This window comes from Stomoxys calcitrans, chromosome 3 (genome assembly GCF_963082655.1).
Source record: "Stomoxys calcitrans chromosome 3, idStoCalc2.1, whole genome shotgun sequence".
NCBI lineage: Eukaryota > Metazoa > Arthropoda > Insecta > Diptera > Muscidae > Stomoxys > Stomoxys calcitrans.
The window spans coordinates 90,759,974-90,776,283 of NC_081554.1; the positions used below are offsets into that span (position 1 = coordinate 90,759,974).

At 38.1% G+C, this 16,310-nt stretch overlaps 1 protein-coding gene across 1 annotated transcript in view; it reads left to right on the forward strand.

Annotated features, from left to right (window-relative positions):
- Positions 1–16,310, forward strand: part of LOC106087771 (voltage-dependent L-type calcium channel subunit beta-2) — a 91,701-nt gene that overhangs the window by 32,941 nt on the left and 42,450 nt on the right. Inside the window, 3 exon segments of the mRNA XM_013252926.2 lie at positions 3,117–3,233; positions 3,317–3,538; positions 3,609–3,714. Of these exon segments, the coding sequence (XP_013108380.2) occupies positions 3,117–3,233; positions 3,317–3,538; positions 3,609–3,714 (445 nt within the window).

The following is a 16,310-nucleotide window of genomic DNA, read 5'->3' on the forward strand; positions in this document are numbered from 1 at the left end:
CTGTTTGTAACTACTCGAAATATTCGTCTGAGACCCCATAAAATATATATATTTTTGATCGTCGCTACATTTTATGTCGATCTAGCCATGTCCGTCCGTCTGTCTGTCGAAAGCACGCTAACTTCCGAAGGAGTAAAGCTAGCCGCTTGAAATTTTGCACAAATACTTCTTATTAGTGTAGGTCGGTTGGTATTGTAAATGGGCCACATTGGTCCATATTTTGATATAGCTGCCATATAAACCGATCTTGGGTCTTGACTTCTTGAGCCTCTAGAGTGCGAAATTCTTATCCGATTGGAATGAAATTTTGCACGACGTTTTTTGTTATGATATCCAACAACTTTGATATAGCTGCCATATAAACCGATCTTGGGTCTTGACTTCTTGAGCCTCTAGAGTACGCAATTCGTATCCGATTGCAATGAAATTTTGCACGTCGTGTTTTGTTATGATATCCAACAACTGTGCCAAGTATAGTTCAAATCGGTCCATAACCTGATATAGCTGCCATATAAACCGATCTTTGGTCTTGACTTCTTGAGCCTCTAGAGTGCGCAATTCTTATCTGATTGGAATGAAATTTTGCACGACGTGTTTTGTTATGATATCCAACAACTTTGCCAAGTATGGTTTAAATCGGTCCATAAACTGATATAGCTGCCATATAAACCGATCTGGGATTTTGACTTCTTGAGCCTCTGTAGGTCGCAAATATTATCCAATTTGCCTGAAATTATGAACTACGGATCCTCTCATGACCGTCAACATACGTGTTTATTATGATCTGAATCGGTCCATAGCCCGATACAGCTCCCATATAAATCGATCTCTCTATTTTACTTCTTGAGCCCCCAAAGGGCGCAATTCTTATTCGAATTGGTTGACATTTTACACAGGTCTCCATGTAATAATATAATAATAGCAGAGCAAATCTTTTCTCATATCCTTTTTTGCCTAAGAAGAGATGCCGGGAGAAGAACTCGGCAAATGCGATTCATGGTGGAGGGTATGTAAGATTCGGCCCGGCCGAACTTAGCACGCTTTTACTTGTTTTACTTTTTATGGAACAAAATTATACTTCGAATATTTTTTTCGGCAATTAAAGAACTTTTGGTGAAATCCCATGCTACGAAAATAGTAAATGAATATTGCTTGACTAATAGTATAAGAATATAAAAGCCTTTATCTGAATCCTAGTGATACTCTATTCCTAAAAGTCTTTATTTCAGCCTGATATTGTCATGATGTCCGATTTGGGGGTGTTTTTGGGGGAAAAGTGGCCCCAAGACACTTGGCCTTGAAAAAAATATCAGCATTGTGCTCAAATACTAATTATTTAAGTGTCCTAAAACACTTGGCCCCAAAATTTGTACTCTTTGGAGGGTGTTTTGGAAAAGGGGCGGTGCCCCAAATACATGGTCCCACATTTAGATATTAGATTGGTTTTCTTCTCCCAAATACCTTTATTTGAGCTTCATATTGCGATGGTCTGAAAATAATTGCTGTTTGTGGGGTGTTTTGGGCAAGGGGAAGACCTCCAAAAAATTGGTCACGGAAGTGGGTAACATTCTTGTACCCTTCTCCCCAATACATTTCATTTTAGCCCCACATTGACGGGGTCGGTAAATATGCTCGATCATGGTGCCCAAACACTTAGCCAAGACAATATATCAGCATCGTGCTCTACTCTCAAACATCATTTATTTGAACCCCATATTGCCATTGGCCTCAAAATTGAATATCAAATTCGTTTTCTAATCTCAAATACCTTTCATTTAAACCAATTATTGCACAAGTCGGTAAATATGTCCGGTTTATGGTATGAACCCTAAAAACTATCGATATCGAGCTCCACTCTCTTTAAGACCCAAATTGTCATGGTGAGCAAATATGTCCTATTTAGGGGATAAAATGGAGGTGGGACGTCCCCTAGACAGTTGATCCCGAATGTTGATATCAGGTTCGTGTTCTACTCCCAAATATCTTGTATTTGAGCCCCATATTCCCATAGTCGGCAAACATGACAGGATTGGCGGGAGTTTTCGGGGATGGGGCGCGCACTTTGTGACTTGGCCCTGAAAATATATATATCAGATTCGCGTTCTACTCTAAAATACCTCTTATTATAGCGCCATATTGGAATGGTCAGCAAATACGTCGTATATTGGTGGTGGGATGAGGTGGCCCCATAGACACTTTCTCGAATATTGATATTCCTGGTTTACTCCCAAAGACCTTTTATTTGAGCCCCATATTGCTATGGTCGTAAATTTGTCCTCTTTTGGGGGTGTTTTTGGGCCCCACATTTGGATATCAGATTCGTTTTCTACACTCAAATACCTTTTATTTAAGTCCCAATGTTGCCATGGTCAGTAAATAAGTCCTGTTTGGTGGGTGTTTTAGGGAAGGGGTGGACCCCCAGAAATTTGGTCCCACATTTGAATATCAGATTCGTATTCTACTCGCAAATATCATTCATTTGAGACCGATATTGTCATGGTCGGTAAATTGTCCGATTTAGGGGTGTTTCGGGGGATAGGGTGGTCCCCCTAACAATTGGTCCGACAATTGGATATCAGATACGGTTTCTTATCCTAAATACCTTTCATTTGTGTCCCATATTGTCGTGATTGGTCTAGGTATATATTTGATAGGTTTTGGGGGTGGGGCGGCCCCCCTAGGTACCCCGCCCGAAATTTGGATATCAAATTTTTGTTTTTAAGGTACTATAAGAGAGCACACAAAATTTCGAGGTCAGGCGTTTTTGAAAATTAAGGTAAAGGGATCAGGCGTTTTTGCAAATTAAGGTAAAGGGGAGGTTCAGATATCAAAAAATTAAGTACCCTATTTTCACCACGGGATCATTATGCACCAACAGTGAAAATTTCATGCAAATCGGTTCAGCCGGTTTTGAGTCTATAAGGAACACACAAACAAACACAAATTGAAAAACGGCAACCATAGTTCAAAATCAGGGAATGACAAAGTGCAAATGAGTCTTAAAAGTCCCATCCAGCCCTTTGTTTCTGTCATTTGTTCATCATTTCTACTTAATTGCTAATTTCTTTTATTATCGCCTTTGTCTCAAAAAATTGCTCTTTCCTATATCATTTTAGGGTTCTGCCGATTCCAATTACTCACAACCGTCATCCGATCTGTCGCTAGACGAGGAAAAGGAATCGCTTCGGCGAGCTAAGGAAAGTCAGGCCCAAAGCCAGTTGGATAAAGCGAGAGTAAGTATATGGCAATTGCTTTTGTTGCCAAACCCCGTTCCACACAAGTAATACTAAAACAAAAAATAAAATCATCAACTTAGAGTAAACCCGTTGCGTTCGCTGTGCGAACAAATGTTGCCTATGATGCCAGCATCGATGATGACTCACCCGTCCAGGGTGGTGCTGTCTCATTTGACGTTAGGGAATTTCTACACATCAAGGAGAAGTATGATCACAACTGGTGGATTGGTCGCCTGGTCAAAGAAGGCTGTGATGTGGGATTCATACCCAGCCCCGTTAAGCTAGACCACATACGACTGCAGGTAAGTGTCTATGGATAAAAGCAAATATTCACGCTAACGATAACAATGATGTCTCTGATGTTTTAACCAGAATCAAAATCGACCCTCAAGACTGTATGGTACAAAAGGCTCATCGAGTGGGAACCTAGGCGGTCAAGGTGCGGAGCCATCACGAGGTAGCACACCCCCTACACCTGGTATGACACACATGTTCATGATGATTACTTTTTTGGTTTTATTACTTTTTTGTTCTTGAAGTTTTTCTTTTGAGTTTTTTATTTTTTTTCCGTTTAAGATTTTGAATAATTTTTTTTTCTTAAAAATGTTCTCTTCTCTAAAGAAAGGTATTTTTTAATTTTCTTTCTTATATGTGTATATAAACAAATATCTACATATGATGATTGTATGAATATTATGAAAATCTCGTTGAAACCGTGTTTAAAATGGGGTGTACTTTTTGGAGTAATGACATTTGTAATGATCGAAAACCAAACAAAAAAAAAATTCTTCATTCTTCTGATTATGTTGCCAAAATTCCAAATATTTAATTGTAAGTTTTAAAAGAAAATTATTGAACGTGTCCTGTGTTTTAAAGTGAGTGTGTGCGTGCGTGTGTGTAAACTACCAACACAACTAAAATATAAAATATTGAGTAAGAGGAAACGACCTGTTAAACATTGAGGGGATAATGCCAAGTTCCTCATCTTCTTAGGCCACCAAACAAGGTGCAAAGAAGGATTTTTTCGCGGCCATTATATAAAATGATTAAAAAAAAGAAACACAGTATGGGGAAAATGCAAAACATTTTAATAATTGAACTTAAAAACAGCAAAACTAGAGAAAATGGAGCCATTTGTAAAAAAAATTGGTTCCCTGATTTATGCAACTATAATCAAAATAAATGTCAAAGGTAACATAGGCAGCTCACTTAGTTGAAGGCTTAATTGTACATCAGATACCTCCTCTCTAATAACACCTGTTGCAGCAGCGTACTGAAAAAAGTATGGGTGCAAAATTTTCATGGATGCATATGCTCGGTTCAAACCCATTTTTATACCCAACACCAAAGGATAGGGGTATATTAATTTTGTCATTCTTTGTTCAACTCATCGAAATATTCATTTCCAATGCTATAAAGTATATTAATATATTAGACCGTCTCATCCTAGAGAATTTTTTCTTTTCAAATATAGAAGCGCAACTCCTGTATTTTTTCGTTTTGATCCCAAACGGCGTCCAAAATAGGAAAAAGAGTATTTTTTGGGATCCATTTACATGATTCTTATTGTTAATGAAACACAAGTAACACCTAGAATCACTACTTTGGCAGTTAAAAGTGTACCGATGCACTCCGACTTACCTCCTATTTCAATATACGCATGTTCATCGCCGAATCGCTGTCTGTCTGTACGTGTTTTGTAATTAGGGCACAGGTCGCATTTGTTATCAATGTATGTAACGAAATGCATATATTGTTGTTTTTCTTATCTGTTGGCTTGCAAAGAGTGCCTTTCAACAACAAATTTTTACTTTGGGTCGTTGAGATTCATAATAAATTGTTGCAGGAAAATTAACAACTTTCAAAGTTGTTTTTTCGACCAAAGTTGTTGTTTCTCAAAATTATTTTTACCTGTGTGCAAATTGGGAAACCTAGTAGGTACAGAGGCTGATCCATGGGGCTTGAAAGTTGGTCATCTTGAGTTTGTCAAATTTTGGCACAGATTCAGATTGCTTACAAAATTTACAATAATTTTGCTGTATAATGTTTTGAAAACTGATTCTTCAGTCAAAAGTTATGTGGGTTAGAAATTAACTTGTAGGTTAGGTTGAAAAGAGGGTGCAGATATTAATCCGCCCCAGGCCACTATGGACCTACACCTAAGCCACTAATCGGCTTGTTGTGCGCTCTAAATACTTAAAAAGAAAAAGAAAGTCTAAGCTAGGAATTCCGTGCTACTTACAAAATCCTTAATTGTTTTCCCTACCACTCGCCTAAGTTGGTTCATGTCTGGTATCGTGTGCCCACATAAGTACCGGTATATGTAAGCCGCGAAAGCCAGGCAATGAAATAGGAAGTACTCCAACGTCTCATCATCTTCGCCAAATGCCTTACATATGCTATCATTTGCCGCACCGATTTTGAACGAGTGAGCTTGTAGTCCTATATGTCCCGTTATGACACCAAAAGCTATACTGACCTCCTTCTTACTTCCTTTCAGTAATAGCCTCGTCCTCCCACAATGCAGATCACCCCACAGGATTTTTGTCGTCCTACCGACTGTTTCGATGTTCCACAGTGTTACATGGGCGTTTGTCGCCCACGCCCTAAAATCGGATTGCGTCAGCCCGAAAGGCTTCGGGTTAACCAAGTTTATCGACGGCAGTTCACTGGCCTTCACTGCCAAATCGTCTGCCTTTCATTCCTCCGTAATGCGTTGGCCGTGGCCCGGCACTCAAACGATGTGGATTGTGCCATCCACAGAGCATTAATCTCCTTCTTACACTGCAACACTGATCGTGACCTTACCCCCCTGGTTCTAATAAATTTTTAAGTACTCGTAGAATTTCGGTTTCCAAATAACCTCACAATTTTTGAAATACTGACCATACCTTGACGAAAATTTTCAAAAAAAATCGTCGTAAGTTCAATAACTCATAAATCGTTAGAGAAATGCTGTAAATTTTGGCATGTTTTTTGTAGGGTTTTCCGAGCTACATATATCTTTTAAAATGAAGCCGATCGGTCCATAAATGACTGTTTGGCAAATAAAAACAAAATTTGACATACTCGAGGTGACCAACTTTCAAGCCCCATGAATCAGCTTCTGGACCCACTAGGTTCCCTAAATTTTGCTTACTTTTTGGAAAACACCTCAACCTCGACTTTGTAAAGTTTCCGTTCAAAAGATCCAGAATTATTCCAAGATTTTCCTATTTGGCAACACCGTGCGGTATGAGCTTTGGTGAAAATAGGTTCGGATTTATATAAATCTACCAAGCATATTAACATACCTACCAAGCATATAAACACACCGTTACCAAGCATATAAACATTACACCGATAGGTTCAAATTTAGATGTAGCTTCCAGATATGTATCGCCGGATTTAGAAAGGAAAAGGAAAGCTAGGGATTACAACACCAACCATATTAGATGTGGAGACTTCAAGAATCATTCTGGAAGGTCGTATTTATATCACCTTTCATATTATCACCTATTCTATTCTCTTCTACCACATGCGTTTTTGTAATGATAGACTGATTTTCTATACGACTACCTTTGCTTCCATGGCATACACATGTCATTTGTGCATCTTTTGTAAGTTGTATTAATGACTTCGAACTCCAGACAATTGCAATGGCACCCGCTGCTTCTCCGCGACTCGAATCCCGGTCGGAATCTGCCGAGTTTTTATTTTCAAGTTTCTTTTGTCTTTTAGTGCGAAGATCCTCCCATCTCAGTTCGAAGATCATCCCATCTCAGTGCTAAGATCATTCCGTCTGTTTTTCTTTAGAGACGAACCAAATTATCGAAGACTTTTGCAATGGATAAGGAAAGCCAGAGATCACAACACACCAACGACGTGTTTCGTCTTTGGTAATAAGACTTTTCGACCATATTGGGTTGCCCAAAAAGTAATTGCGGATTTTTCATATAGTCGGCGTTGACAAATTTTTTCACAGCTTGTGACTCTGTAATTGCATTCTTTCTTCTGTCAGTTATTAGCTGTTACTTTTAGCTTGCTTTAGAAAAAAAGTGTAAAAAAAGTATATTTGATTAAAGTTCATTCTAAGTTTTTTTAAAAATGCATGCGGAGGCTTTAAGAGCCATATATTGTGATTTATTAAATATACGGCAAAAACGAGTCTACGATGTAAGCACAACACTAGCACATGTTTGACACCTTTCACACCAGCTGTTCTCTTCCACCGCATGTGTTTTATTAATGATAGAGTTATTATCTATACCGCTATCTTCCTTCTATGGCGTACACATGTCTTTTGTGCATCTTGTGGAAAATTTTCATTACATTTATTTTTTCATGAATATAAATAAACTGTTCATAATATTTATGAACAAAAGGTTATGAAATCCGTTGATTGAATTTATGTGCTCCCTGTGCATAGTTGTATATAGCAGTCATATAGACCGATCTCCCGAGTTACTGTCGTGAAACCATATATGGCCCATTCATTGCTCGATTTTCCTGACATTTGGAACAGTGCGTTGTGTTGGGCCCCTCGATATCCCACCGCGTTCGATCCAGATTGGAAAATATTTCCATATTGCTGCTATAGGTTTCATAAATGGTGCATTATTCACTTTGTTGAAATGTGGGAAATGTATACACCCGTGACAGTAAGTACCAAATTTCGCTTGGGCACTATGGGTGTAAGGCGGCCGCTCTAGCACTTGGCTGCAAAACTGAATTTCAGATTATTGTAAGCGAAAAAATAGCCATTCTTTACCACAAACGAAGTTGCTAAAGGTTTCATCATAAAAGAAGTGACTTTTACAACCAGTGGCAAATTCACGACTAACATTCAGCTGTGGTGAAAAATGTTACACAGTTACCATATATATTTTCGTTCGATTTTGAGAAATATTTCAATAAAGTCCTCATTAACCGACTCTCGAGATATTTGGCAGGAAGGATTTTCTTACGATTCTTAATATTATTGTTAAATTTCATGGAAATCTGTTCAGATATAGATAAAACTGCCATATATGTATATCGCCCGATTTTCACTTCTAGAGCCACTTCGAGCGCATTTATTGACCAATCTTGCCAATATTTTGCAAAACTCTTTCCTCAACGTCTACCACAATATCTAAACGGTCGAATAATGTTATAATTTATCAATCGTAGTTATTACAGTTTGAACATAAATATTTGCTCGAAATTTGATACTGATTGCTTAATACCCCATCTGAAAACATCCGCCGCGGCTCATCAAAATTAATTCAGAATTTGATATAGGTCTCACATTGCACTTATAAGGTAGGTGTAGAGTATTATACAGTCGGCACCGCCCGACTTTTGCCCTACTTTATTGCTTTTGACTATAAACTGATACCGGGCAAAGAACTTGACCAATTCAATCCTTGGTGGCGGGTATATAAAATTCGGTCCGGCCTAACTAAACACCCATTCTCTTGTTGACTTTTGTTTCATGCCTTAGTTTAATTGGCTATGACGGAACATTTGTTCCACCAGCCAAACATGACCTATCCAACGCAGCCGTGGTATTTTGATGCGCGTAACAATGCTATCGTCGTCGTACAGCTCATACAGCTCGTGGTTCATATGTCGCCTATATTCTCCATTCACGCAAACTGGTCCATATATTTTACGAAGAATCTTTCTCTCAAATAGTCTAAGCACTGCCTCATCTGCTTTCACAACTACCCATGCCTCAGAACCATATAACAACACGGGTAGTATCAGTGTCCTGCATAGTGTAATTTTCGTCTGTCGAGAGGTGGCCTTGTTTCTAAACTGCATACATAGTCCAAAGTAGCATCTGTTTGTCAGTATTATTCTTCGCTTTATTTCAAAACTGGTGTCATTTGCTCGTTTGCACAAGGCGTTTTGGGAGTTAAAACCATCCTATCGTCGTATCTTCATTTTCTGTTAGACCCATTTTCACTGACTCTCTTTCGATTCTTTCAAAGGCAGCAGTTACTACTTCCGGTGATGGAATGATGTCGATTTCGTCACCATAGGCGAGTAGCATGTGTTCTTTTGTGAGTGGTGTGCCATATCTATTCACATCTGCACCTCGTATGATCTTTGCCAGCAGGATATTAAAGAGATCACACGATAGGCTGTCTCCTTGTCTGAAACCTCGCTTGGTATTGAACTGTTCGGAGAGATTCTTTCCTATTCTTATTGAGGAACGCATATCAGCGAGTGTCATCCTGCAAAGTTTTATTAATTTTGCAGGGATACCAAACACAGACATGGCTTGAAATACCATTGAATGTAAAACGGTATCGAAAGCGGCTTTGTAGCCAACAAAAAGATGATAGGTGTTGATTTCTCGGGTCTTATTCAGGATTTGGCGCAGTGTGCATATCTGGTCCAGGGTAGATTTATCAGGTCTAAGGCCGCATTGATAGGGCCCCATTATCTCATTGACTTTAGGTTTCAACCTTTCACACAGTACGCTCGAGAGTATCTTGCATGCGATGGGGAGAAGACTTATTCCTCTGTAGTTGGCACATTCCGTCTTGTCTCCTTTCTTGTGTACGGTGCTGAGGTTCCAATCATCGGGTATGCGTTCTTCTAGCCTGATTGAGCGGACAAGCTGATGCATACGCCTTATCAGCTTGTCGCTTTCGGTCTTAAATATTTCAGCGGGTAACTTGTCGGCTACTGCTGCCTTGTTGTTCTTTTGTCGGGTCACTGCTACTTGGACCTCATTCTGACTAGGAGGTAAACATACTATACCATCATCATTGAATGGTTCTGCAGTATCATCTTCGCCGCCAACGTCGGACACCAGCAGTTGGGTAAAATGTTCATTCCATATCCTCAGCATGCTATCTGTGTCAGTTGCCAGATTTCCTTCTTTGCCTCTGCAGGAGGATGTGCCTGCACCAAAGCCATCAGTTTGATGTTTAATTCTTTGGTAGAATTTCGGGACTTCATTCTGACTTCTGTACATCTCAATTCGCTCACACTCACTGTTCATTTTCTTTTTATACCCACCACCGAAGGATGGGGGTATTTTCATTTTGTCATTGCGTTTGCAACACATCGAAATATCCATTACCGACCATATAAATCAGCGTAAAAATCTAAGACGATCTAGACATGTCCGTCCGTCTGTCTGTTGAAATCGCGCTACAGTCTTTAAAAATATTTGGAGATATTGAGTTGAAACTTTGCAGAGATTCTTTTTTTTTGTCTATAAGCAGGTTAAGTTCGAAGATGGACTATATCGGGCTATATCGGACTATATCTATATATAAACCGATCGGCCGATTTAGTGTTTTTAGGCCCATTATTCGATTTGGCTGAAATTTGGGACAGTGAATTGTGTTAGGCTCTTCGACATTTTTATGAAACTTGGCCCAAATCGGTCCAGATTTGGATATAGCTGCCATATAGACCGATCCTCCGATTTATGGTCATAGGCCCATAAAAACCACATTTATTATCCAATTTTGCTGAAATTTGGGACAGTGTGTTGTCTTAGGCCCTTCCATATCTTTCTTTAATTTGGCCCAGATCGGTCCAGATTTGAATATAGCTATCATATAGACCGATCCTCCGATTTAGGGTCGTAGGCCCATAAAAACCACATTTATTATCCAATTTTGCCGAAATTTAAGACAGGGGGTAAAGTTAAGCCCCTTAACGTACTTCTGCAATATGGCAAAGATAGCTTAAGATTTGGATATTGCTGCCATATAGACCGATCTCTCAGTTTTAGGGCTATAAAGGCCGAACTTAACGCCTTTTTACTAGTTCTTTCTGCAGAATAGATGTTTGTTTCATGCCTAGGTAACTATTGGGTTGCCAAAAAAGTAATTGCGGATTTTTCATATAATCGGCGTTGACAAATTTTTTCACAGCTTGTGACTCTGTAATTGCATTCTTTCTTCTGTCAGTTATCAGCTGTTACTTTTAGCTTGCTTTAGAAAAAAAGTGTAAAAAAAGTATATTTGATTAAAGTTCATTCTAAGTTTTATTAAAAATGCATTTACTTTCTTTTAAAAAATCCTCAATTACTTTTTGGGCAACCCAATAAATTCACTATTGTATCTTATTGCATCCGCATTCATCTTGTCTATTGAGCTTTTCTTTCCGTGCTTCCGAATAACGATAATATAAAAATTCCCAAGCATCTTTGTTGATATCTAGTTTCGTCTTCCCCTAATTTTGTTTGGCGTTGTGTTCCGTCTCTATGTCAACTCTGTACCGAACTCTTGACTATTTTCTTCTGATCTACAAACCCTTTCAGCGCAGGAGATTTTAAAAAATTAAATCGACAAGAAATGCTTTCAATAATTGAATCGCTTGCGGGCATTCCCAGGGTGGGAGTGAAAAGCATAAAGTTTCCCTTTGAAAAATCTGAAAAATGTTATCTAGAACTAATATTGCTATCCAAATACATTTTAAGAAAGATTAAGAAAGTTGATTTTCTTATTTCAAGAAAATCTAATGAAATTAAAGCAAATATTTACAACTTTTTATTAAAATTAAACAATGTTTTGCAATATACCCAACTGTGTAGTGAGGATTTCAAGTCCACTGGTCGTAACAAATGATTTTAATTTAATTTTCTCTTCCTTTTCATTTTTCGATGAAGACTCCAAGCAAATAAAATGTCTAGTTGTGGGTTACAAGGTTTATGATTTGTTTTTTCCATTTTATTTTGTTTTTATTTTATTTTGAATCATCCGCCATCAAAATTACAACAAAACCAGATGTCAATTCCCAAAACTCTTGGTCCCTCACCCCTTTTGAAATACAACTACAACAACAAAAACAAAACTACAACAAAATACAAAAAAAATCACAACTATTAAAACAAAGAAAAGTTAAACTAAAAAAAAAACAAACTTATATGTCTAGCCAGTTGATATACGTAATGCATGATTTTAAGTTGAGCTTTGGTTTTCTTCTGTTTGATAAACTTAGATTGATCCTTAGTTAAATTAGCCTAAGTTGATTACGGTTTAGTTTAGTTTTCATTTCGTTAGTTTTAGTTTAGGTTTCATTTCGATTTAGCAGCCTCTTAGTATGCTAAATTTGAGAATTGAAACTATAAGAAATGGATTCTATTTTAATGTGATTCTCTTGCACTACTTTGACTGAAAACATGTCTCTTTTGCGTGTGTGTGTCTGTCTCTAACACTGTGTACGTGCGTGTGTGTCTAAAACGTTGACAAACCTCAACTATACTCAATTTTGCACACCACTGTAATATAAAACCATCACTACAAATATACCCCCTCAAATAAACCAATCAACCAACCAACAAATCAAATAAATAAACAACAACACTTGAACCAAAGATCCTTATAGTACAACACCTCGAAAAAAGAAAACAAAAGGTTTGTGTTCGTCTTCTACTTTCTTGAACTTCTATACTGTCTTATTTTATGAGTTTTTCCTAAGAACTCCTTCTTTTCAAATAAAAATACTATTTCTTTAATTACTTTGATTTTTTTCTACAAGTCCTCTTAAGTAGTTGAATTAATTTTTCGTTAACCATTAGTAACACTGATTGGTTACAATCATAGAAATTCGTAGAAATTTGGCTATTATCTCCTTTTCTCACATGTCCTACTAAAGGATTAACCAAAAACAAACTAAAGAAGAAACAAAAACAAATCAAAATGCACACTATCCAAACACCAACAAAATTATTGTTGTTTCTCGTTTAAGTTTTGTCCTTTAAATCTCACCGTCGCGTAAATCCATTTTCGCCTTTGCAACATTTTCATAATCAAATCCCCTTCAATAAAAATTCCAGAATTATATATCTTGTCTGCCTCAGCATTCCGAATGCAAAATCAATTCGCAACTCCTATAAAACGAAATATTCCTGATTTGATATGTTTTGTGTTTTTTTACCTCCCTCAATTGTGATGAACCACTTCAAGATCCCAGCTCCTTTACAACCACGCATCATCTGACATGCAATATTCAACATCACTGAGAACCAATAAAACAAAAATCAGCCTCAATTCCAATATTTTTTTTAGTTATTTTTTTTTTAAGTAAAACATTTTAGTCATAATCATTACGAGAATTAAAAATCACTTTTAGGTGACCTTATTTAATCCGGACACTGTGCGTTAATATAGAGATTACAAGTAGGGTACATAAGCTCTCATATAGAGTTGCTGCAAAGTATGGCAGCTGGGCTGGTCTGGGTTGGCCAACGATGTTCATTTCATTGTGGGGACAAAATTTTGAAACGAAACATTCTAAGAGTGTGTTCATGTAGTCAAAAACTTATGCAATTTTGCACTAATTTTACTGTAATTCGTTCGCGTAATTTACGTGCCAATCACGAAGCCTGTACATATTCCCAGCAGCAATAAGCTGCTCCCTGGTTATGCTCTCGTAAACATACCGTACATGTAGAATAAATGTACCGTAAATGGATTTAATGGGGCACAACATGCATACCTCAATGGCAAGTTGGAGGAGTACGGGATGACACTCTTCCAGGATATAAAGGTACAACCTAGACATAGGGTCAATAGTTGCCTGGACCTCCGGGATCAAGCCGAGTTTCTCTGCTACGTGGAGGAATTATCAAGGCGGACTTCAGAGATACTGTGGTCAGGAAGCGGATTACAAAAGGAGCGCCTCAGGCGTGTTCTCGCCAATTCTCTGGAACCTAGTGATAGATAGATGATAGTGATAGATAGATAGATAGATAGTGATAGATGACGTGAGAATGATCGTATTGACGGACGACATCCTACTCAATAGCAAGTTGGATTAGTACGCGATGACACTCTTCCCGGATATTAAAGGTAGCATTTTACAATGTAAAAATAGGGTCAATAATTGCTTGGACCTCCGGGGATCAAGCAAAATTTCTCTGCTACGTGGAGGAGCGCCTCAGGGAGGGGTGTTCTCGCCATTTCTCTGAAACCTAGTGATAAACCAAATTATATCTTATCTTAAGATAGATGACGTGAGAATGATCTTATTGGCGGACGGCGTCGTACTGCATATAGGGACGACATCGTACTGCGAAGCAAATTACTTTCGGCTATCAGCGAGTTTACGCAAAGGTCAATAGGAAGACTGACGAGATGGGCTAAGAGAAATGAGCTGAGGATGACCCTAGGAAATATAGGCTGGATTGGATTACGTTCTTTCATGCAGAGGTCTGTGCCATAACGATAGCCACAAAAGACATTCTGATTGAAAAATAAGCTCTTGCCCCGACTCTCTTCTGTAATTTGTAATTTATTTATTTATTTACACCCGCACAACAAGAACATAAAATTCTTATAATTAAAGTACGGGTAATTTCTCCAACAATTCTTCTTAAATTCTCACATATATCTCACATTTTCATCACTTTTCATTTTCTCACTAGGGTATCAATTGGCCCAACTGGCCTCCGAGTGGAGGCCAGTCGGGCATCATGCTCTCATGATGCGCTAAACATTCAAAATAAGTCATCAACAATCATTGATTAGGTCTAGCAATTTTAATAATACACATTTTTATACCTTCCACCATAAGACGGGGGGTATACTAATTTCGTCATTCTGATTGTAACTACTCGAAATATTCGTCTGAGACCCCATAAAGTATATATATTCTTGATCGTCGTGAAATTTTATGTCGATCTAGCCATGTCCGTCCGTCTGTCCGTCCGTCCGTCTGTCTGTCAAACGCACGCTAACTTCCGAAGGAGTAAAACTAGCCGCTTGAAATTTTGCACAAATACTTCTTATTAGTGTAGGTCGGTTGGTATTGTAAATGGGCCATATCGGTTCATGTTTTGATATAGCTGCCATGTAAACTGATCTTGGGTCTTGACTTCTTGAGCCTCTAGAGTGCGCAATTCTTATCCGATTGAAATGAAATTTTGCACGACGTGTTTTGTTATTACATCCAACAACTGTGCTAAGTATGGTTAAAATCGATTTATAACCTGATATAGCTGCCATATAAACCGATCTTGGGTCTTGACTTCTTGAGCCTCTAGAGTGCGCAATTCTTATCCGATTGGAATGAAATTTTGCACGACGTGTTTTGTTATGATATCCAACAACTGTGCCAAGTATGGTTCAAATCGGTCTATAACCTTATATAGCTGTCATATAAACCGATCTTGGGTCTTGACTTCTTGAGCTTCTAGAGGGCGCAATTCTTATCCAATTTGAATGAATTTTGGCACGTAGTATTTTGTTATGATATCCAACAACTGTGCCAAGTATGGTTCAAATCGGTTCATTACCTGATATAGCTGTCATATAAACAGATCTGGGGACTTGACTTCTTGAGCCTCTAGAGGTCGCAATTATTATCCGATTTGCCTGAAATTTTGCACGACGGATTCTCTCATGACCATTAACATACTTGTTTATTATGGTCAGAATCGGTCTATAGCCCGATACAGCTCCCATATAAATCGATCTCTCTATTTTACTTCTTGAGCCCACAAAGAGCGTAATTCTTATTCGAATTGGCTGACATTTTACACAGGTCTTCAACATAAATATAATTTAACTGTGGTCCAAACCGGACCATATCTTAATATCGCTCTAATAGTAGAGCAAATCTTTTCTTATATCCTTTTTTTTGCCTAAGAAGAGATGCCGGGAAAGGAACTCGACAAATGCGATCCATGGTGGAGGGTATATAAGATTCGACCCGGCCGAACTTAGCACGCTCTTACTTGTTGGTTTTGAAATTTGTTCAAACTTCAAATTTTAACAGCTGGCACGAAAACGGCTCGTAAAACTTTGTTTTACTGAATTCTACTTTCCGGTTATCGTCGACAGACATTCGGCAATCGTTTGCATGTATATTCGTTGGGCAAAAAATAACAGCTGACACGTTTTTCTACATTTACGGTATATTTTCGAGAGCATAACCAGGCCTTTACTCTCTGCAAATTTTTACTGCAAAAATACGCGAACAGACCTTATATTACTAAGCAATTCTTTGTTCCGTTTTTTATACCCACCACCGAAGGATGGGGGTCCATTTATTTTGTCATTTCGTTTGCAACACATCGAAATATCTATTTCCGACCCTACAAAGTATATTCTTGATCAGCGTAAAAATCTAAAACGA